This window comes from Aptenodytes patagonicus, chromosome 17, assembly GCF_965638725.1.
Source record: "Aptenodytes patagonicus chromosome 17, bAptPat1.pri.cur, whole genome shotgun sequence".
NCBI lineage: Eukaryota > Metazoa > Chordata > Aves > Sphenisciformes > Spheniscidae > Aptenodytes > Aptenodytes patagonicus.
In genome coordinates this window covers 13,526,175-13,550,300 of record NC_134965.1, presented here as the reverse complement: position 1 = coordinate 13,550,300, position 24,126 = coordinate 13,526,175, and the positions used below count along the sequence as shown (strand labels likewise).

General features: G+C 43.1%; 1 protein-coding gene across 2 annotated transcripts; it reads right to left on the bottom strand.

Moving 5' to 3' along the window:
• Window positions 1–571: 571 nt before the first annotated feature.
• Window positions 572–18,922, bottom strand: SLC13A5 (solute carrier family 13 member 5). Of its 2 annotated transcripts, none has more exons than XM_076354883.1 (13): window positions 18,852–18,922; window positions 17,000–17,107; window positions 14,011–14,139; window positions 12,996–13,132; window positions 12,335–12,549; window positions 10,179–10,350; window positions 8,861–8,983; window positions 8,104–8,316; window positions 7,207–7,328; window positions 6,804–6,922; window positions 5,398–5,559; window positions 4,046–4,183; window positions 572–3,294 (listed from the first exon to the last, which is right to left on the bottom strand). In XM_076354883.1, the coding sequence occupies exons 2-13, from the start codon at window positions 17,102–17,104 to the stop codon at window positions 3,166–3,168; spliced, it is 1,764 nt and encodes a 587-aa protein (XP_076210998.1). In that variant the 5' UTR covers window positions 17,105–17,107; window positions 18,852–18,922; the 3' UTR covers window positions 572–3,165. The 2 variants fall into 2 exon arrangements, with proteins under 2 accessions (XP_076210998.1, XP_076210999.1); XM_076354884.1 differs by having other exon boundaries at window positions 17,000–17,104; window positions 18,852–18,921.
• Between the last annotated feature and the right edge of the window lie 5,204 nt (window positions 18,923–24,126).

Below are 24,126 nucleotides of genomic sequence, written 5' to 3'. Positions count from 1 at the left end.
CCAAAACCCCTTTGATGAGAAGAAAAATAAATGCCATGCAAGACGAGTATCTATCATGATATTTATCCTGCAATGCTGGAAGGGGATGTCACTTAGCTCCAGTAACAAAGCAATTGTCCTTGCATTACCCATTGTAAATAACATGTATTTACTTAGGGCACTAGAACAGGACAACATGCATGCTTGATGCTGAAGGAAAGCCTGTTTGTGCCTGTTATACTGGAGTTTGTACAAGATTAATTCTTAAAAACTAGTTGTGTTTCTTAGATTCTTACAATCTTTTACTCTGAAATGAATGAGAGAGCTTTAGGGTATGCCACCCGATTTGGTCCCACCTGAGCATTTTCAAAGATGGAAACCTGAGTTATTGCTTAGCTGAGGAAAGAGGAGGAAACATTGATATATAGGTCTGAAGGTACTTAAAGCGGTATCCAAATCTCTGCTTTGCACCGATTTTCTATGGTGTGTACCCTCCTGGATCTTACTGGAGCAATACCAAGCTACAGTGGAAGCTAATGTAGAAACAAGTGGTCCACTGTGTTACACAGGAAACAATCCATGCCAGAGAGGAGACAGTTCTAGTAATTTTTTATTTGCCAGGCTCTAATTCTGCAACTCACCCATTTAAATTAAATACAAATCAATCACAGGATGTCATAAAAGTGTCTCAGAAAGAAATATTTGCTATTAACAGGACAGAGAGGTGACACATCAAATACACCAGTTATAATAAAACCAGCATTCTTTATTACTGTGTATGTACGCTCCCCCTGCCCTGGCACTTCTGTCAATAAATCACCCTGTGTGACCATTGATGAAAATTACATTTGTTTTCTGCTTGCACAGCAACAGAGGGAAGCTCTTCCCTAGTTGAGATGAGGGCACTTTCTCCCCTTCAAGAAACTTTCAGAACATTCCTTTCTGCAAATGGGATAGGGAAGTGTCTGTCCCACGGCTTTTAGCTGAAACCGGTTTTAGAGGAGTTTTGATCTGCACGAATTGAGACAGTGTCACAGCTCAGTGTCACCCACCCATGCAAGCTCCACTGTACGTTACTTGCAATAGTGAAGAGCAAGCACCATGAAGTACCGGGCAGTGGTGAAATGTCCTCATACTGTGAAGTCCATCAGAAGGCAGAAAAAGTCCCTTTCTCAAATGCATTTAGATACCTACAGATGCAAATCAGCATTAAGTGGCGACTGCCAAAGCACAGGAGATGCTTAACTGTTCCTGGTTTCAGTTTCTTCAAACAAATACTGTGAAAAGCTTCAGGTGGTGACAAATGTCTGTGACCAAGCCACTTCTTGGCACTAGAACTGGCCTCTTCCTTAGATAGACTGCAAGTGGAACAGTGTTTATCCACATGCTCCACCACTCCATGGAAGAGGTATGAGGCCACACCACATGCAGCCAGCTGGATAGACAGGATGCCATTGGAGGCACCCGGGAACAACAGTCAGTGGAGAGTTTATGGTGCCCAGCACCTTGAAAGAGCACAGAAGATAAAGGCACGAAAATCAAATCATTCTTGAAGTAGTTTTCTGCTCAGAAAAGCACCTGGTCATTTTGTGGATAAATACTTTCCTCACTTTTAAAGACAAAAATATGAATATTTTTTCAGTTCTATAAAGAACATTCACGTTAATAACAAAACTATTAAATATCCTACACACACTACTGTGCTACAGGCCAGGTCTTCTGGCCAGAATTCTCTGGCCAGAATTCTATGATTCTACGGTTCTATAACTTCTACCTTGCACCCTCTATCATGACGTGGGGAATCACCATGGGTGCAGAATTTGACCCTTATGTCCTCACAACGCCCTTGTGAGGTAGATAGGTACCATGACATCTTCCTCAGGAGGGGAAACTGAGGCAAAAGAGGTGAACTGACTTGTGTGAGGCTGCACAGCAAATCTGGGAGCAGAATTCAGGTCACGCCCACAGATGTCTCCACTGTAACACACTGCCTTACCTCCCATCCAACTTCATCTCCAGGGCTGAATGAAAAGCATCCACGTACCACTGACAAAATACACCTAGTCCAACACCAGTCTTTCTGTAGGCTACTTCTGCTTCAGAAATGACATAAACAGGTGCTACAAAACACTTCTCACAGGACCTGAATTCCAAAGTACACAAGACAACTCCCATTGCTGTCAGCCAGCACAAGCCCTAGTATCTGGGCCCCTAAATTTTTACGAGGCCTTCAATTACAGCCTTTCTCATGCCTTGTCTCCACTCCAAAATTCCAGAGTTAATTAATAAGGCACACCACAGGCTAATCCAGGAACTTTCACAATAGGTGTGAAGTCCTATAGGCCACCAGTCATTTCCAGGGTGGCACTAACAAAACACTGGTTGGCAGGTGAAACCACATCCTGTGGCCAAGAGAGGGAAAGGCTCCTGGCCCTGCAGTGCCACAGTGCAAGAAACACAAAGCCAGCCTTAACTCATCATCATCCAAGACATCAGCTGAATCATGACCAGCATGGAATTATGTTATCTCAACCCTCAATAAGGGTGTCTAAATGCAGTCAGATTTGGGACTGAAAACAAGGCAATGGAAAATGGGTTGGATGTTGACTTGGAAGGATTCCACCACATGGTTGAGGCCCGACTAAAAACATAACATAACATAACATAACATAACATAACATAACATAACATAACATATGTACCCCTTCTTTCACTAGACAAGTGACAACAGGGATTTCTCTGTACAGCTGCTGACTTGTGGATATAAGTAATAGTTAATGAATTTTCAGCCTCTGCCTGAGTGCAGTGTTCAATGCTAATGATTTACAAGTACATACCAGTGATATGATAGTTCAAACCATTTGATACAACAGCCTGCCCTCTCTTTATTTGAAGTTCGATAAATTCTAAATGTTGACCTTGATTGAAGGTACAACAGATCACTTGATCATACTTATGATCCAGACACATGATCCTTAGGGTTGTGTAATTAAACAGCACTTTTGGCTCCAGCACAACCGGAATAAATTTGTGTTGGTTCATGCCTGAACTGATGTGTGACTCCCGGAAGGTAGCAAACACCTGACACTGGATCTGAAGTGGTGATGAGACTCTATATAGGGCTTTGGGCAATAGGGAGTAGTATTAAGGGTCCTTTCCTTGTTTAGCACATGAATTCTTCACTGCTCACTGGTTAGTTGTGCTGTTTGCCCAAGCTGGGAATGTGTCCAGCTCAAACATAGGTCTTCCCCATGTGTTGATGGCCAGTGTGACACAGAAGACTCCAATGATGTTCATCACTATTCCAGATCTAACCTGTGAGGACAAAAGTCCAAACCAACAACAATAACCAAACATCAGCACAGCAAATTGCAGCAAGGGCTATTTGTACATACACAAGAAAGACACATGGTCAAATAAACCACAGAAATAGCCATTGTACCCACTGCCCTATGTTCTTGCTTAGGTGGAAACACCAGAGAACACACTGTGCAAAGCCTTAGAACACTTTGATATATAACTAGTCTAGGAGCTTTAAGGCATGTACAAGTTGCTCTTATTAGTTAAAGAACAGCTTCTGCCCCCTTCAAGTCTCCAGTTGGAAAATGGATAATGTTTGGGTATTCGGCACAGAACCTGGCACTGTTGTCTGGCAGGCAATCAGAGGACCAGAGCCTAGGGCAACTGATCGTTACCTTCTGCTTTCAGCTCCAGTGGAAACAAGGCTTTCAGCTACACTCGCCAAAGCCCCAGAAGACTGGAAAGCACTGACTGCATTTTAACCCTTCAGTGTTTAAGAGACTTATGACTTGTCAGTTTTTAATTTCAATTGGGCTGGGCTGTATGTCTGCCAAAGCCTGTGAGAAAGGTACTGTTACTGCAGAGATGCAAATCTTTATTGCAATATTAACACCGTGTAAGAGAGGGGCATAGGCTGGTAGTTACAGACCATAAGAGCTTCCTGGTACTTTGGAAATACTCAGCTAAGAAAATTAAACTCTCACCGTATTTCAGGATAAAGCCAATGGAGAGCTTCAGATAAGAGACCAGGCAATTATCATCTTACCATATCCAAAACACGGATGTGGCCATAGGAAAACACTATCGCATTTGGCGGTGTTGCAACAGGTAGCATGAAGGCAAAGGAAGCACTGAGAGTACCAGGCAGCATAACATACAAAGGATGGATCTTGACAGATGCAGCCTGCAATGAAATGGAGAGAATATCACACTGGAGGTGTTCCAAAAGAAAAGCATAAAAAACATTTCCCAGACCATTGAGACACACAGGCTCATTTTGTTTCCTGGTATTATATCACCAGAGTAATTTACAAGCATTTTATTCTGAAATCCACACGTGCTTCAAGATAACTTTGCTCTCGTTTCCTGTCCCACAACACTTAAAAACAATGCTTGATTCTTTCTTGTTGTTTGTTTTGCTCTACAGTATAATTTGGAGTTCTGATCAAATTTATCCAACGATCTTTTCTTTGACCTCAGACCACACTTTTGCCAGGGTAATACAGGGATGGGATTATAATTACTAGGCATGTGGAGTAACACTCTTAGACGTTACATAAACTCTGTGGGACTCAGAACTTAAGTGCCAATTTAAGTCACTAATAGCTCAGCACCTTGATTGGGATAATTGTACTTTGATGAAGTGGTCTAGAATCAAGCGATTGTACTTTCCAAATTAAAGAACTAAGTAGCCTATTTTTTCCTTTATGCTACAATTTCAATTCTGCTCAGAAAAGGCAGCAAAACTTGCCAGGTTTTCCTCCGTAAGTTTTAAAATTGTTCTGGCTTCCTATGGAAAATGACACATTTCTAATAATCAGGCCTACCACTTTCTGTATTCTAGCATAAAACCATGAAGATGAAGGAACCATTCAAAGGGATGAATAGAAAGTGCTGGATTTTGTTTCGGGTTGGGTTTTTTGTTTGCGTGTTTCTCTAGTTCTGAGCTGATGGTTCAGATACAACCACAACAGAAGTAACTGATGTTTGTTGATCTGTATTAAAAAAGCGACTCTCACTTCACTTTCTCCAGGGCCACGGGACACACCTTACAGAAGGCTTGAACTGGCTTCCTTTTCAGTGAGGGTGCCATCCTGAATTAGCTTCTTCCCTCAAGAAGCTGGTTCTCAGGCTTCATGCATATAGGTAGGGCAGATTGGAGAAAGTTTGCATTCCCACTTTCTATCTACATATGATGCTATAAACATAGTAGTGAACACCAGCTAAAATCACTATCCATCATGGTATACTGTCAGATGGACTGTTTCATTACTGGCTTTCAGATTAACATTGGAGCAACAATCAAGACAGTAAATACAATATTGCTTTGCCACTAGAGACTGTCAGTTTAACTCTGATCTCCCAGTTGATAGAATAACAGGATGGAAGTAATCTTACCATGGATGAAAAGACAGGTAGGAAGAGGGTGGCTGTGGCGACATTACTGGTGCATTCGGTGAAGACAGCTATAATAAGCGAAAGTACTGTTGCAATGGCCCACGGTGGGATAGATCCTAGTGGAGTCATTTGATGACCCAGCCAAGCTGAAAGCCCAGAGTTCTGACAAGAAAAAAAAGTGTTTTTCAGTGAGGCTTAGAACCCCTAGCTCATGAACAGTGAACTCATGTTATGTGTAACATTCCTACCAAATAATGCTAAATGACTCCTGAATTATATAGACACCATCCGGGAAAGTACAATGATCTGTCACAAACACTAAAAGAAATTCCTTGCCAACTAGACATAATACTGAGTCCCACCTTCCTGATTTTTCTGAAACCCAAGTACTTGCTCACACTTTGGTTACAAAATTATGGTTTTTTGCTAAACAGAAACAATTATTGCTGAGACGATTGCAAATACTTAGTGTATCACTCAGAAGTTTCCTGGCATGTTTTTCTAAGGTTTCTGAAGATACTGATGCTGTATGAATGCTCTATTGTAGGAACATAGGCAGTGATTGACTCAGCTTACAAAACCTTTGACTTGATGACTTCTAATGCTCTGGAGCTTTAATAATGTAGGTATGATGTATGTAGATGAATGTAAGGCCCTAGAGCTTTAATTTGCCCCATGGTTTAAAACTACCTAACCACAAAACTTAGATCTGAATATGAATTTCCCCAAAGCATGGCACTGTTGATAGCTAAGGATTGCTTTGATTTAGATGCATCTTAGCAGTGATGAAGGAAACAATATGGTTCACCTCAAGATTCTTTCCTGTTTTGGGAATTCAGCTGCCTTTTCTGTGAATTTATGAACATAGGCTCAAACCATGGGCTTATGGAATGCAGCATATTGCCTGGCAGCAGCCACTGACAAGAAGTTCAAGAAACCCCACTGTACACAATTGCGGAAGATATCTACCCACAATGATTTTCTTCCTGACCACTTCAGTAGTAGTTTGGTTTAAATCTGAAGATAAATATCCTTTAAACAAACCTCAAATGGTTCTTAAAAGTGTTATCTATACTTCTATTTTTCTAGCCAGGGCTGGGATCAGTGTGATAACAGAAATAAGAAAGGCTGCTTTTCTGGTCTGTCCAGCCAGTGAAGATCCCAAACTACTTGGCAGCCTCTAAGAGGTAAGATAAATTGAAGAAACTTGGTCAGAGCACATAAATTCCTGAAAAAGAGGCACAAACATTCACCTCTCCTCCCAATTTTTGCTAATTTGGATCTGCCTCCAGATCTGAACATCTCTACTGGGTTTGGCTTTGGGTGCATGCCCAGTAATACAGGACTAGATAACAAACCAGGGAAGTTCGCCTTTGAGTCAGAGAAAAACAGATGTCAGGACATACTGCGCTTGCATCAGCCAAAGCAAAACCTCCTCCCAGCAGCAGCACAATGCTCCAGGGCATCTTCCTCTGAACCACATTCCAGTCTAGCAGCGCGGCTGGTAAAAATGGCTTTTTTATATCTGAAGTGAGAAATGAAAAGCAGAACATGTTTTAGGAGAGTGAAGACATTTTGTCTCCTGTTCTATAAGATACTAGGGAAAGACCCAACAGACAGATACGTATTACTGAGAAACCTGCACACAGTAAGGGTAATACACACGAGCAGGGACTGTGCCCCAGCCCTGCCCAAGAAGTGAGAGAGGTGAGCTACCCTGAAAAACTGCATGCAAATCCAGTATATGTTTCTGCCATGTTAGCTGGAGCTGGCTAACTGTTTCACAATGTTACAATTCCTCTTAAATACCTTCTTCAGTCTGTTCAGGGTCAGACATGCTTGGATTCCAGCCTATGAATTTGGGTTTATTAGCAGGAAGGATAAATAGTAGCAGGGCAATAAACACTGCAGGAGCAGAATCAGTGATATACCTAAAGAAGAAAAGAGAATATAGCTTAGAAAATAGACATCATTCTCCTAGAAGATGGCTGCCTTCCAGCATTGCAGTCACTGCTCTTTGTCATCCTGTTTGGGGCTTGTACATTAGCAAAATGGGTCATTAATTCATGCCTAAGGTCTCTCAGATCTGCCACAACACAAACACAGTAATAAAAGAAACGAGCTACAATACACATTAATAACCAGAGTCACAGATGACAATGGCTCCTGGGAGCAGGGTTCCCTCTCTGTGGTGAAGCCAAGATTCAACAGTTGTATCTCAAAGAAAGATGTGTAAAGAAATGGCCTGAATGATAGTCCCATCGTGCATTTTATATTCTTAATATGCCACAGACATTATGCAAAGAAGCCATTCAAAGCACCAAATCAATTTCCCAGTGAGTTCTAAGCTATTGTTTAGAGGTGATATTACCGAATACTCAAATGACACTGCAACTGATTGGAGCTCATACAAACAAAATACTAACGTGTACATCAGTGTGACTGAGACCAGCATTACAGAATTTTCTCTTCCTTTAGGAGGTTCAGCTTGCTCCATGTCCCAGTCTCCAGCCTTCATTGCAGTACAAACTGGCAAACAATAGATCAATTGGTGATCCCACGCACAAGTGGTAGGATCAAGCCCAGCAAACGTGCATTCAGATAAGGTTGGAATGAATGACCCCGCACTCAAAATGGAATGCAAAAGCAAAGGAATCGGATTCACAACCAAGAGAGTACAGGATGAAAAAAACCCTGAAAACTTACTTTTCTCCTTCTGGGAAAAGCCTGGTGGCCCAGCCTTTTACAAAGCCTGGGTGTCTGGAAAACCACAAGAGAACCAGCAAAACAAACATTAGGAGGACATTGAATTCAGCGTAAGAGATAGGGCCTAATTTCTTCATTTCTGCCTTCAGCACGTTGTATGCAGCTTTTTCTTTAGCAGTTCTCTCTGTCCCACAGCCCCAGCTTTTTTTAAAGCTTTAAGAAAAAGGGAGAAGAAAATACTGTAAGTATTAACATACTAGAGGGATTTAACATGCTTGCCACTCTGAAGCTGTCACTCCTGGGGACAGACACAGACTACAGCAGAGGCCAGGAACAAAGAAATTACAACAGTGTCAAAGTAATTCATGGGGACATGCCAGTTCTCACAGAAGAATGGGGTCTATTAATGGATGTAGGTCTCTGTCCAATTTGGAGCAACCTGGGATGAAAAACTCAGTTTTGAATCAAGGATAGCAAAACAGATATGCTAGCTCTCCTAGGGTTGAAATTCTTAGATGTGAAATTGAAAAATAAAAAGGCAATTCTGTCTGAACATTAAGAATGTATAAAGCTTTTGCCTTAGTGCAACTCCCATGAACACAAAAGGTTTCCAGACCTCAAAAGTTGCTGTGAAATGGAACTGCTCTCTGCTACAAAATTAGTAACTTGTCAGTGCATTTGTTTTATCCAGATTTCTCAGTAAGCTGATCTGCATTAGCTGAGGGGTTTACACAATATCATGTAGTTAAATACTCACTTGAGTCCCATGAAGGAGCACTGTAGCCAAAGCCAAGCTAGTACCAACATCAGAATCATGTTTGGGAATGCAAACCCAAACCAGGAAGCAAAATTCACAATATCATTATTGTTGGGGTATAATCTGAAAAGAAAAATGCTTTCTGTATGAATGTCAAAACATTTAGTAATCTACTCTCCCTTTAATATGTGCTAGTGACAATTATACATGTAAATCTAGGACAAGCAATAATAGGCAACATCCATACCCTAACTGAAGTCAATAGGAAGACAGCCTGGATTTCAGAGCAGAACTAAATGATCCTCATTTTCCCTGTATTTTACTTTAATGCATATAGAGCTCATGTTGATATTTTAGGTCTCAGTAAGACAAGTGCTGCTGAAAGATCTCCCACAAACTCTAGGTATCTTTCACTTCCAACATGCCTGCTCATTTATCCCAAGACAGGACATTCTTTCTTCCTCCCCATTCATTCTAATAAGAGAGCAAGAATTGTCTTTCCTGAAATTAATAGCTGCACTTCTGCTCACTTCCATAGAAGACAAAGTTGCTAGTTGGCTTAAAGGAATGAAGCCAGTGTTTTTAGAACAGCAATTTTTGTTCTTCCTTGCGTCCACCAATAATGACTGAAGGAAAAATATCACTAGCAAATTTCCAGCTCGGTGTTAAAACCAATGGGTAATGTGGCAGCTGAGGCTGAAGTACTCCCAACAGAAGGAAGCAATGTTGAGTGACTGTTGTGGAGTCTGCAAAATTTCCACTGTAGATTAGGTTGCATTTAAATCAATTCCCAAAGTCAGTTTAGCAAAGAGAGTATTTTGTGGATAACTCCTTTCCTTTACAACAGTATCTGTACAGTTTCCACAACCACAGCATGGAGGAATAGTATTATAGGAGAGGCTAAGCTATTTTTAGCTCTCTTCGGTGTGCTTATGAGAAGAGTTGATCATACATTCTTCTGATGCTCTTCACTGCAGTTCCTCTGCTGATACGCTGCATTTCAGTTGAAAAAGAGGCAGAAGAACCAGTATCTCATGATCAACCAGCTGCCTGCTGATTACCAGCAAGTATTTCCAAGTTTCTCGGGAGACCTATAATACCAGCACATAGCTGCCTAAAACAGGCTGAAGCAAAAAAATGAGGCCCATCACTTCATACACATTCCTCACTCTCAATTCATCAACTGATTATTGCTTATAGTTTGTCATCAACTGGTTATTGCTTATAGTTTGCAACTGAAACTGTCATCTAAGATGAGTCTGTTGGTCTCAGAAACAGTAAGGTAGTATAAGTAAGAGAAACAGCAAGAATGACTTACTGATTCATCTGGCCTTTCAATACCATGTTTGGGCCTGTCCCAGTGAGTGTTGCAGTTCCTCCAATGCTGGCAGCATAGCACACACAAAGTGTCATTCCCTTACATATACGCTTCCTCATTTTCTTTTCCTCAGAACATCTGGGGTCATCAGGGACTTGTCCATTGCTTATGACTAGACACAAAGAACACGACTTGCCTGAGGTAAAGTTAGGGAGGCAGAGAGTTCAGGACAGGGTCTGCAGGCTCAGCGCTTCCAGCTTGTGTATGCCATTTATTTTAATTCAAAAAACCACAGATACGTCCCTAAATACTTTGGACTCATGTTCATGAGGATCTGAAGAGAGAGGTTGACAATCTGGGTCTACATGATCCAAGGATGTTGTTGTCTGTATCGGTGCCACGGTTTCTCAGTAATTTCTTGTTTCACAGAGAGGCTTACCACCAGCCAGATATTGTAGTCACTGGAACCATTCCAATATCACAGTAAGAACCCACCTAGCTTTTACAGCTGTGAATATGGGCAGAAAAAAACCCACCCAAAACCAAATTCTTGCCTGGCATAACTGTTAAGATCAACATGTTATGTCTGTTTACATCAACCATGTAATTTTGTGCTGTGTCCATTGTTCTCTGAGGTTAACAGTCTAATCTTGAAGTCTGACCAGACAAATGGAGCAGGACAATGAATTGATGGCAATTACAACCAACTCAACTATACCAAAGGGTATTTTTTGCACACATTTATTACCTTCACTACATGTTAAAGTAAATTAGTCAGCAAAGCTAAGTAGATCCTTCTAAGTGGACAGAAAACCAGCAAAATTATTATTACTGGTCTTAGAGCAGAAGTCTGGTTTTGGGACTCAAGAATCAACACTAAAAAGAGTATTTGCAAATATGAAAACTTATCTTCAATATGCCTGTTTGGAAGCTAGAAATGAGCAACCTTACAGAGCACTCTGTGACCAAGTGGCATTCTTGTGGGCTTGGACATCTTACATAAACATGGTGTCTGAGCTTTGCACAATCATAGTGCATTCTCCCTTTACAAATGAGGTAAGAAATGAAACAACCAAAAGGCAGAGATCACAGCTGTATCTAAACTATGCCTCCAAGGTCCAAACAAATATGGCAGTTATGAGTCAATCTCATAACAGAGCAATGTCTGGCACACATAAACACCCTTCTTCTACACTGTGTCTTCCATGGACACATAAACCAGAAAATGGGCATGGTGTGTCCCAGGCAGGAGGCTTGAAATGTGGGACACAGTATGCACTACCAACATTTGCACTCATTCTTGCACGCAGTCACACAGGGAATCGTGGCAGATCAACTTGCTAATTCAGTGAAATCACATCTCCACGAAAATTCCCAAGACAATCCTTCCTCCTCTGAAAGAGAAAGGCACCACAGATCTGATCTTTAATAGTACTTAATAATATAGCCCTCCATAACAGCACAACAGAGCAGTGAAATCAGAGGGATTGAGTTTGTGCGCATGGTTCAAATCAAGTGAAACCTACTGCAGAACCACAGCATTGACAGAAGGACCTTGGGGAGTCAAGCATCAGGGCAAGATCACGCTTTAAATTGTTCCAAAGAGTAGTTTGTCTACTGTGTGTCAAATGACACTAGGTCCTCTTTTCCATGTAGTTTTTAAAGTATTCCTCTTTCTTCTCTCCACCTCCACATACAATCTGGTCAATAAAGAGATATTTATTACCCCAGAACCAAAATAGGTTGCCTTTGCACAAAATTTTTCAAACATTCCTACATGGCTTAGAAGCTGAATCCCCACTGATAATCAGAAGATTTAGAAAGTGGGATGCTGGGGGGTTGGATGATATTTCCCACAGGACATGCTTTTCACTTCCCTGAGCAGGCAGTTAAATCTAGGGAAACTATGGGAGGATGACCCCAGCTTGAAGGAAAGAACCTAACAATCTGCATGGGATCTAGCACTAAGCATAACAAAATGATAGCCATCAAAATTGGAAGCCATTTTGTAAAACGTAGATGTCACGCATTTAGGGATTTTCAGTCAGATTACCATCCTCTTTCCTTGGAAAAGGTACAGAGAACTCCTTCTAGGTCAGGGAGCTCTGAGTGTAGCAAGTTCAGTAGAATCAACTCACTGCTGAGTAGGCCCTTACCATGCACTGAAGTGGGATCTGATGCATTCTTTTCCTCCAGCTCAATCACTGTATTTGTTTGCCCAGTTGCTTGTTCCATCACAGTCACATCATACTCTGTGTTGTCCATTTGATCCAGAACAGCCTGGACAATGGGAACCATCATAGCAGTGGTGGCTGTGTTACTTATCCACATGGACAGGAAGGCAGTGACTATCATAAATCCCAGCATGAGGCTGAAAAGAGAGAAACAGGCAGAGGAGAAAGGAGGAGAGAAAACAGACACTGCTAGGCTTTGTAGTCACTGTAATTTAGAAAGTAGAGCCCAGACAGGGATGTGTGTAGCATCCAGTAATACAAAGCAGGGCCAGATTCCCTTCTAGGACAGCTCTGCCACCTTCACTGAAGGAATCCCAGAAAGCCATTTAGCTCCTCAGTCTGCGCATGATTAAGTCTGTCATCATTTTGTCCCCAGTGGCAAGCATCTAGAATTTAGCCAGATGCTGGTTTTGGCTAAAGGACAAATAAACTGTTCCTGCTGCCAGACTTCACCTCTGGAAACTCTGTACAAGTGCAGCTAAAGAGGTTCTTGAAGGTTCCCTTCTCCGCTGACTGTTAAACACCACCCCTAGGCCTCTGCTAAATTGACAGAGGCAAGGAAGAAGTAATGTAATACTCTTACAGTGCAGGTTTCACCCCAAGAATCAGCAGGACCCTCAGCGCAATCCTTTTGTGAAGATTCCACTGTTCAACAGAAATTGCAACAATCAGCCCTCCAACGAAGAGCATGTTTGTGTCATTTAGGTACTGCAAGCACACCTGAAAGACAGAGAAGGTAGGTCAGGGGCCCAAATGTTGCCTCTTGCTAGCTTCACCAGTACATGTTGCCTTCCATCCTCTCAAAACCATTTACTGCAACAGACCCCATCCCAGCATTGGCAGAAGGGGCAGTTGCAGCCTCAGAGCTACCTCCAGTTTCCTGAACGCTTGATCCCCTGTTTAAGTGCTGAACTGTATAGTGCAGGGGCTCTTTGTGCATCATGAACCTTCTTTTTGGATCATCAGGAGTTAATAAAGTACAAAATGACAGCAGTTTCCTAAAACATTGTTAGGGGCTCAAAGTATTGTGTAGGTACTAGAAATGCTGGGCTCCAAAACGGATTTCTCAGCACCTTTAGCAACCACACCTGCCCTTACCAGCTTGTTGGTCAGTAGTGAACCTGGGCTATGGTACCTAACTATGGCCTCTCTCCCTTGGACTAGAGCACTAGCACAAACAGCCAGAGTGAGCTTTGGAGGGGACACAGTGTACTTGCTGGCATCATGCTGTCTACCCTGTTGGAAGTTTGTCCCATGCATTTTGAAATCTCCCAGAGGATATGTCAGCACTGCTTTCTCATGGGATGGGTTATGAACACACAAGCTGCTGGCACTAGTGGGATGCTCACCAGCAGGATCCACGCCCAGAAACAGACCTTCCCCTCTATCACCTCAAGTGCTACACCCTTAACGTTTTGGGCAAAGGTGTATTTAGTTCAGCATCTTCCCATACAGGAACGCTGAACACTGCTCAACATGTTCAAAAACAGTACCACAGAACTGGAGTGCCTTCCTATCAGACTTGTTTGCTAAATATTGATGGGGGCTCAGAGCAATGGATATCCCTGTATCACATCTGGATTGAACAAGTTCCTTACTGATTTAGAGCTCTGAACTCCAAGCAGAGGGAAAAATACCACAGGCATGAGGGAGGTAACAGCCAGTGGGATCACTTCAGTGCACCAGTACACAGCCATGATGATGATGATATATGCACATTTGGCCTCCTGCAACATAATGGAAGACACATTTAAGCGTAGAAAACTATTCTTAAACATAAGAAACACATTGGTAGCTCTTGTAAGGGGCCCAAACACACCACTGCCTGTAGCTTAACAAGTTATTCTGAAATAAGTAGCAGAGACATGAGGATTTAAACTTGTACTTTTAAACCTTGTTCTGAAGTAATTTGCATAAAAAGATCTTTTTGACCACAGTGTTTGTTCTAAAGCACCCCCACAAAATGTAGGGTGTGAAAAAAACAAACCTTCCACAACTGGGTAAGCACACAGTTTGCAGTGTGCAATTACCCCTTGGCAGTTGAGGTAAGCAGATTTCACATCTAGGAGCCAAGAATTTTTATTAGTGTTTGTAGATTTCGGCATTTCTATTTTGAGTAATTATTTTTAAATGGATGGCCAAATTTCCCAGTGTGGATGATTAGCTTGTCTGAAATTCACAAGCCTTCAAGGTGGGCCCAGTGACACACCTGAGCCCAGAAACTATATCACTGAATAATTTAAAAGTTCTTAACCTTTTAAAGTAACAAAGTAAAACTGTTTTTTTTTTTTTTGGTGACTAAGCAGGTTAGAGGTACTTAATTACTTTCCCAAATCATACTGTGCTTACCTACTAAAGGGATTCCCTAGATTAGAAATGTTGCAACATGTCTTTTTATACTGTTGATCAGGCATTTCTGTAACCTAGCCTTCCTTGGTTTGTACTTTCAAAATTGTTAGGAGAAGCAAGCATTCATTAGTCAACAGTAAACAGTGTTTTAAAGCTTAAGTCAGTGTTCTGTAGTTCAGAATTTGCTCATATTTAGAGTATGTGTTTATAGGATTTTATTCTAATTCAACAAATGGGACTTTATTGCAAAAATAAATGGTGTTACAGTGACATTTAAAAATTTCCGTAAGGTGATATTTATAAATAGGGGTGTGTTTTCCTTCATTTTGTTGAGAAGCTTAAGACCCAGAAAACAACCTTTGTAAGTAATTTCAATTTTTTTTTCTTCAGGTTTCCAGGATATTAATTACAGCACAAGTTTTGAAAAAAATATTTCTTCAGAGACTGAAAGATATCAGACAGATCCTATTTAAGTCTCTTCCCTTAACAAATACGAGGTGAGCTCATGATACAATTTATGCTGTACCACAGTAACTAAGTGCTAGAACTGACTGTGGTTAATCTGTTGCCAGTATGAAAGACAGATAAACAATCCTAAGTGAATAAAATTCACAATACAGAAGAAGCACTATTTTTGCAGAGTGGGGAGTAAATAATTTATGTGAAGTTCAAAAATACAACTATGCTTATAAATTAACTCCAACAACCACAGCCAATTCAAACAACCAAAGATCTGGAATTAAATATATATCTGTATCTATACCTGTATCTACCTGTGATTTATGGGAACAGTCACAGAATGTTCCTTTGGTGTCTCTGTACAGTTGACAGGAAACATAGTGATCTGCCTTCTCACTGAGAGCTGAAAAAGCAGTCACTGATGGAAATGTTACTCTCCCATTGTGAAATACTGTAATTTCCCAGATTAGACTGATGACACAATGTTCCTACAAATACCGGAAAACTGAAGACATACTTATTTTTTTAGGGAAATTATCTTTCCTAGTATTGATCAAAGTAGTGCCTAACAGTCAGGAATTCCTCTTTCTATAAAGCACCAGCATTCAACTGAAAGGCAGGGCTGATATTACTTAGACAGGTAAACCAGAATGGCTGGCAATTTGGTTTATCAATATGCATGACATTTTCCTGTACTTTAAAATACACTGAGCAATACAGGTCACTCAGAAGAAAGACTGTTTTTAGCATTAGAATAGCCTCTAAAGCTCTAGTAGGCTAAAATACTGTAAACTGAGCTTTCACGTTTTGCCAAGAAGGCTACAAGACGTTAAAGACCAAACTCTTCTCTGGGTTATTCCAATTTTATGCTGGTATAACTCCACTGAAAGCAAAGCAAGTTGTGCCATCGCCATCACTGGAGTAAGATGGATGTGGATTGGAGGATATTGCATTTGAAACCCTGTTACGACCACTGCGTAACACACAATGCATGGTTTCTGACTGCACCACTGATGAAGAATGCCACTCAGCTACACTGCCAGAATCTCAGCAGCAGAGTGAGCTGGAGGACCCAGAAGTCCTGTCTTTCAGCCCACTGCCAGCATTACTAGATAATGCAAGACACAATTCTAAATGCGCAGGCCAGTTATGCATATATGTATCTTTGGCCCAAAAAGTATTGCATCTAATTTGCAGGATGGGTTGGGTCTGTGGGAGCCCCAGGTCCTGGCAGTGGCACAACCTTTAGGATGCATAGAGATTGGCCCAGAGCTCCTTCTGCAAATTCAGCTGCCTAGCACCACTGTCTGAAGATCCTTTGGGAGTGAAACCTGCAACACACGTTCCTGAGATCTGGGACTGAGTAGCTAACTGAGCTGCACAGAAATGCTTGAGATGGCAGGAAGGATCTGCTTCAGTCCACTGTGGAGAAGCAGAACTGCCTTGGCAGGGATCGGGCACTGCTTGCTCAGGTGGCAAAGGAGATGCTGTGGCAAGGGCAGACTGGGTGGACAGTGCTGCACAGGGGCATGTCTGGGGCATGGCCCCACATGAGGCGGTCAAGCAGGCTGGGTGCCCAGCAAGCCTGGACAGGGCCCTGTGTGGCTGGCTGGGACCAGGGCTCTTGGGCAGCTGGGCCCAGACCTGGGGCTCAGGGGGGTAGGCTCCTTTCAGGCAGCAAAGGCCGGACCTGGGGGGGCAGAGGGGTGGGCTCCTGTGGGGTAGCAGGGGCCGGACCTGGGGGGCTCTGTTCCCCGCATGGGCTCCTCAGGCACTTACCCGCGTCGGCACAGCGACCGGCAGCGGCAGCAGCAGCAGCGGTGTGAGGAAGAGGATGGCGAAGGACCGGTACCTCAGCAGGGGCCGCAGGCACGTCGGGGCCATCTTCTGTGGGGATACACGGTCAGGGCGCGAGCGGGAGCAGCGCCCGCCGCTGCCGCCTTAAGTACGGGGCGGCGGGGCCGCGGCGGGAGGGACATGGCGAGGGGCGACACGACCCGCCCGCGCCCTGACGGGACACCGGCCCGCCCGCGCCCTGACGGGGGCCGGCCGCTCCCGCCCTGACGGGACACCGGGCTCGCTCCCGCCCTGACGGGGGCCGGGCCGCCGGGCAGCGGTGCAGACACGGATCAGGAGCGAGCGAGCCGCAGGAGAGCCGCCGGTCTGGCGCCAGCCCAGCGCCCCTGCCCCGCGCCCCGGCCGTGCGACGTCCCTCCGTCCCCACGGCCGGCCGGCGGCAGCAGCCCTGGAGAACACGGTGCCCGCAACCCCTGTCTGACACCTGGGAGATTTCCTCAGCCTGATCCGGACCAAGTCAGAATCCGCCAGCCCGCTCCATCATATGGGTGCCGGGACATAACATGGGGCGTTTCCCACTTCCCCATTCCTTATGTCCACCTCTGTGCTCGTGCTTCTGCAGACCCTCCATGAACAAGGAAAGCTGCTTAATGGCTGCGTATCAAGCTAGCAGACCAGTTGTGAGAATGTTTTAAGAAAAATCTCCCTGCTCATAGTGCCTACAGAAAGTTGCCAGTAAGCACAGATTCTCATAATGCATATTACATGCAGGGACCAAAGTGCTGACACACGGCTTCTCTCAGGTGCTGGACTCTCAGGAGGTGCTGATGATGCCAAGGGAGAGTCATCTCTCACTCATTTACAGTGGTGAGGAAGGACTGAGCTCCTTTATGGAAATAGAGAGTTAAAACCACAGTGGGGGTCTCCCCAAAACAAAGGTCTGTGCAGGCATGCATGGCTGTGTTTCACTGCTTATTATTTTGTGAGGGATTGTGTGTCTGTGACCTGGGTTAACAATAACCCAGAAAGGTTAACTTGAAAGGTTGTTTTTAATGTCGTTCATTTCAGTGATTTGGTCTACAGTGTTGCCACAGAATCAGAATCAGGAGTGATGGCACTACCAAAAGGGTGGCAAGACTATCAAAATGGCAGAAAGGAACAACTGGAGGGACTGGAAACTAGACTGAAGACAAATAGAATCATAGAATCACAGAATGGTTTGGATTAGAATGGACCTCTAAAGGCCATCTAGTCCAACACCCCCTGCCGTGGGCAGGGACATCTTCAACTAGATCAGGTTGCTCAGAGCCCCGTCCAACCTGACCTTGAATGTTTCCAGGGATGGGGCATCCACCACCTCTCTGGGCAACCTGTGCCAGTGCTTCACCACCCTCAGTGTAAAAAATTTCTTCCTTATATCTAGTTTTTTTAATTTTAATAATTAAATTAATTAAATTAATTTTAATAATTTGTTGATATTTTATGTTCTGCTTCTGGGATGTCAACAGCCACCTGAAATTGAAGGCAGCATAAATTATATCTTGACAATTTGATCCTGCAGTCTCTTAGTACAGTCTTACCAAGCAGTTACTCACAGAAATAAAGAATTTCAGATTCCACAGCAAGTAATGAGGGAGCTCTGACTACAGCTTGCACTATTTGTCCTCTGCTGACCAGAGGAACTTGAGTGACAGAAGTTCAAAACAAGACACTCCAGTGTTACTGTTCTGTTTGTAAAAGCAGTGAATGTCCACTAAGGAAAATAGTAGCCAACCGGATCTGTACAGATTCCAAATCTTCAAACCTTTAGCAGCAGTCCCTCTGGGTAACTTACCAACACAGAGGAAACTTCACACCAGCGCAAAGCCTAGCAGAAAGTGGGGAATCGGCCAAAACTTGCATTCCTGTGGACCGTCTCCAATGAAAAAATGGTCCCTAGTCAACAAAGAAAAAGGACTACAAGCACTTAAATAAGAAAATGCAGAGTTAACTCTAAAGGAGTTGTACTAAGGTTTGCTTTGATACACCAGTGCAAATATGATTTCCTGTCTTCTTGTTTAAATGAGATGCAGTGCAGAAAAGAGAAAATAAAGAGACAGGCCATGAATGTGTGTTGATACCTTTAGATGGACTAATCCTGTGAAAGGAGACTTGCTTGCTGTACCTAGGGATGAGATCAGGGACTCCTGTGGGCAATTCAATTAGCCAGTCCATGCCTCAGTGTCCTCTTGTCAAATACAGAGAAGGGAATCAATATTTCCTTATTGTGCAGAATTATTGCAAACTTGCCTTCAGTGTGCCACGCAAAGTACATTCTATGATATGGAACAAAACAAAAAAAGGATTCACAAAAAAGAACAAACATCTGAATAATAGGAAATCAGATTGCAAGATACTGGAGTACCCTCTTCTGCTGTGCATTATAGCAACTGTCAAGCAGAAGGGTGTACCTTTGGGAGGAGAAGGGGAGGGATGCGAGAAACACAATGTTCCCTAGGGTTCTTAAGAACAGCTGACTTGGGACAGGGATGAGAAGATGGTGCAGGCCTCCCAAGAGATTATAGAGCAGAAAGGAAGGAGCAAAGGAGGAAAACAGGGAGGTGTCAATCAGGACCAGCAAGTACCTGACCCTTAGAGATAAATACCCACTTTCCACTTCTTCCGGTGGAGCTGCCTGGTCAATACCAGTTGACTGAGAGAGGGAGATCTAGGAAAAACATTGAGTCCAGATTTGAAAGAAAGCGTGTCTAAATCTCCTTTTTCTGAACATGTTTTTATCTGAGACCCAGGTCCCAAACTAAGCAACTAATCTTTTCATGAATCAAGACCAGCACTGATAAACTGAGTTTAGAAACCTAAATTTAAAGGCTGATCATTCCCAGCACTTTGCCTAAAGCAAAAGCGGGGAAAAATCTTAAGCGTGACCATCGACATGAACAACTTTTATTTCTTTACTTTTTTTGCAAAAGTAGGCTCCTTTTCTAGAGGTTTGCTTCAGGAGGAGAGCAGGTTGGTTTGTTGTAGTGTGTGTGAAATATTTGTTCATGAAAAATGTCTGTGCTGACTCTGCTGAGAAATCAAATTAGTGCCAACTACAGTTCCTGTGGAAGTCTGCTAGGAATTCAGCTAAGACCAAGCAAAGCAGCTGGCTGTTGCAGAGCAGCAAGGACCAAGTCCTGCACTGAACTGAACCTGTAATCTTGAAAGGTAAATTCTGACCTTGTTACCCCCTTGCTCAAGCCATCCTGCCACTGCACACTTCATATTTAAGATACCTCCATCACTATTTTATAAACCATTGGAGGTTTACATGTGTCAATTCATGCTCTACGGTAAGAACCAGGAGGCCGAGAAGTTGACTGAATCCAGATGTTAGAACCACACAACATTCACATACCATCGCAAACAGCAACAACATGGGCAGGAAAAATAGTGAGTGAGGACAAGAGAGAAGACACCTGCATTCAGATAAGGAGGTGGAAAAGCTGTGCAATGCATAGTCAAGATGCAGGAAGGGGAGAGCATGATTGGATGAAATGGGGGAAGAGAGCAGTTTACAATGCAGGCCAAGGGTGGGCACTGCTCTCTAAGGGATCAGCATGCACCAACAGAAAGAAGCAGAGAAGCATGTTCGATTTGGCAAGTCTTCCAGCTGTTCCCTGTCTCTCTCAATCTGTGCTTACAACTCAGATACATTTGGCAGTGGCTGGATATGAGAGTGCTACAGGAATGGCAGCTCTTTCACATAATTTGCCCATGAGCTTCCTCTTCACTGTGCCAAGGAGAAGGCGGACAAAGCTTTGGCTGCTTGCTTTACAGAACTAGTCTAACAGCCGGGCAAAAGGAAGCTGCAGAGAGCCCGTTGCGCTTGCAAAACCTCCAGCAGGAGGAGTTTTAGATGGTTCAAAGAGAGCATTCAAACAAAAACCTCCCACAGCCTGAAATTCAGCTCATGCTAATTGAGCACTAACTGCAGGCCTTCAAGAAAAAAGAATCCTTTCCTCCAGTCAGTACTGCTCTGAACATAGCAGAGACCAGAGCAGTATTTACAAATATGTATGTGAGATGTGTGGTTTCACGGTCTTTACTGCTTTAAAGGCAGTAGGTAAAATTAGCTTTTGGTTGCAGACACCATTTAGAAGCAGGAGATTGTAGCAGCCTTTGGCCTAAATTTTGATACCCTAACGTTGAATAATATGCTGCTCTTGTTCTTCTTGGTAGTAAGTTTCAAATCAGTTTACAAAGCAACTCAAATCTTTGTGTTACAAAGAGACTTAGGCATGGCTGGTGACATGAAGTGGAACCAGGAGCTGAATCAGGTCTCTTGTACCTGAATCCCTTTCCCTGGTTAGTAGACACCACTGCTGCCATTTGCTGCTGTTCTACCCTAATAAACACAGGTATTTTAAAGCATATCAAGAACCAAGGGTATGATGCAGTAACAGAGCCAAGCCCACCTCATGGCTCGCTGCCACTGACCTGCCCTGACTTGCTTGCCATTACTCAGCTGGTGGCTCTGGGGCTTATTGGAGTTTAACTTGACAAAGAAAGCAGAACATTTTTCTGCTGAGTGAGTGAGCTGAGTAGGTTCAATGAAGTGTTCAGTGAGTACCAGAGCCAGTTCAAGAGACTGGGCCACTTATGACTGGGAACAGTAACAGCTGGGACAGGAACAGCTGCACCTTTCAAGACAGCAAATTCATAGATGAGCTTGACAGCGTTGTCAAATGACACACAGAGTCTTGCAATCTTCCCTTTTGTACTTCAGATACTGGATTCAATGATGTGAGCCACTGTAAAGAGTTCCACTCAGAAGTGGGACACTGCTGAAGACTAGTTAACAAAGGCTGACCTGCATTGTTTGGGTTAGTAGAAAGGGACTAGAAATCAAGTCTTCTTGGAAGGTAGGAATTCCAGGGTCATCAGTCCAGGTGGAAAAATTGGAAAATAAAGATTTTAGTGTCGTTTAGGTCATTCCCAAGAAGCTGCTTTTCTGATATATCTTATTTACTACAAGCCAATCTTCCCAGTTACTGCTGTTATTGCTGGGTAGGAACGGTCTGTGGCAAGGAGGCTTTACAGGTAGCAGTTAATTCCTTTAATTACAGATATACATATTTTCTGCCTCTGATTCAAATGCTGTCCAAGCACACAAGTACAGTTTGCCTGTTTAAAAGCAGTCCATTTCACCTAGAAAACTGCTATTCCCTCTCAAGACAAAAAATCTCCTCACATTCTTTTTAAAGTTCTTTCATGTTGCAGGCTCCATGCAACACCCAGAGGTACAAAAGTTTTAACAAAATTATATTAAACAAGGACTGTAAGACCTATCATACTTGACACTGAGAAACAAAAATGAAAACAACTGACCCTGAGACATTCTAGGACTTAGCAGAAAAAGAAGTGTCTTCCACCCAGGCTTTTGAAAATCACATTTAAAAAGCAACCAGCTCAGAACTTACCTCTATGTGATGCTTGACTTAAAAAGATGCCTAGAAGAGGTCTTGTACAATAATGTTACGCACTGGAAGGTTTACACAGAATTTAAATGGAAAGTTATTACCGGCATTTGGAGAAAATCACTGTTTCATTACTTTCCATTTTCCTTCCAATCAGTACTTTCCAGCCACTGCCAGTCCACTGTGTTGCTTTAGGAGTATCTTTCAAATAAGTTCCCAGTGGAGCATCTGATATTTTTCCAAGAAAAGCTTTTGAGACACTGAACGAACAGTCCTTTCAGTACAATCCCTGTGCCCAACAACTTTCTACATAAAAGCCCTCATTATGAATTTTGAGTCAGTGGGGTTTTCTCAGTCAGTGTGTGTTGCTATCAGGCTTTCTTGACCTAGAATTGGTATTTCCCGTATAGCTTGCATGAAGCCCTAAAGCACATTCAAATGCTGTGCAGGCTAATGACTACAAAAGAAAAAAAAAACCAAAAGAAAATCACATTAAAAAATTTGATTCGGAATTGGCAACTCTGTAATCTCTCCCTTAGCTGCCATCTCATTAACATATTTGTTCAAAAGCCTTTTCTCTGCTTCATTACATAATTTGCGTTACAAAATCCAGATAAACACTCATTATTCCCACGTCTAAATAATGGCTTATTGGGCTTCCTTCTTCTTCTTTTATTTTTCCCAGAGAAAAATGGGGGACAGAGGGGTCTTGTTTGGCTGGGAAATGAACCACACCACTTTCTGAGTAACATCTGGGACATCTGTTGCGTATGGCATTACAATACATTATGCAAATACTAGTGCATAATTCTTCCCAGTACCTCTGCAAAGAAGAAGAATTAATATTATTTTCCCCATTTTACAGACTAAGAAGGTCAGTTCATATTTTCTGCATCTCCTGTATCTCATTGTTCCACACCGTCAGGGTCTACAACATCAGAGAAGAGCCACTTGTGTCATACTGCTGGAAGGGATCAGCTGTAGTAGCAGGTACAAGAAATGCTAGGCCTTCCATCAGAAAAACCTGAAGATACTGGTGTTGGCATTGAAATGAAAAATGTGAAGTTCTGTTCCTTTTTCTCTTTAACTTGTATTTCTTCTAAAGTTCCCTATGTAAAATGTAGAGCTGTATGACCCCCAGCTGAGGCCCAGTGACAGGCAGGACCTGCTGCACCTGGGGCCTCTAGTGCTGTCGGTCAGTCCCAAGCATGACAGAATATGACCAGGGAGAAAAGGCAAAGCTGGTTAATGCAGGCTGGAGATTTCACCTTGCACATACTTAGATACCCTGAAGTGGTCCAAGGGTCACTGGGGAAACAGTGGGGCCTGGGCGTGGCTGAGCAGCCACGTTGCTGGGCTTGGTGACGTGACACTGGAGGTTCAATGCTGGATTTCTCCCACATGGTGATGGTGGGCAAATTTCCTCTTCACTAGCTGGCTATTTTTGTCTGAGTGGGACAGCATTGCCTTGGGGAGGCCAAGATGGGTTTGTGAGGCTGGATACTACCGTGACCACCATTCCAGAGGTGGAGGGGGCTGCAGCATACCCCTGCCCTCCCTGCTCACTGCAAACCACCCCTGCAGCCAGTCAGCCTGGATGGGCTGAGAGAACAATGGCTGTGGTGACATGAGCCGGGCAAGGGCTGCGGC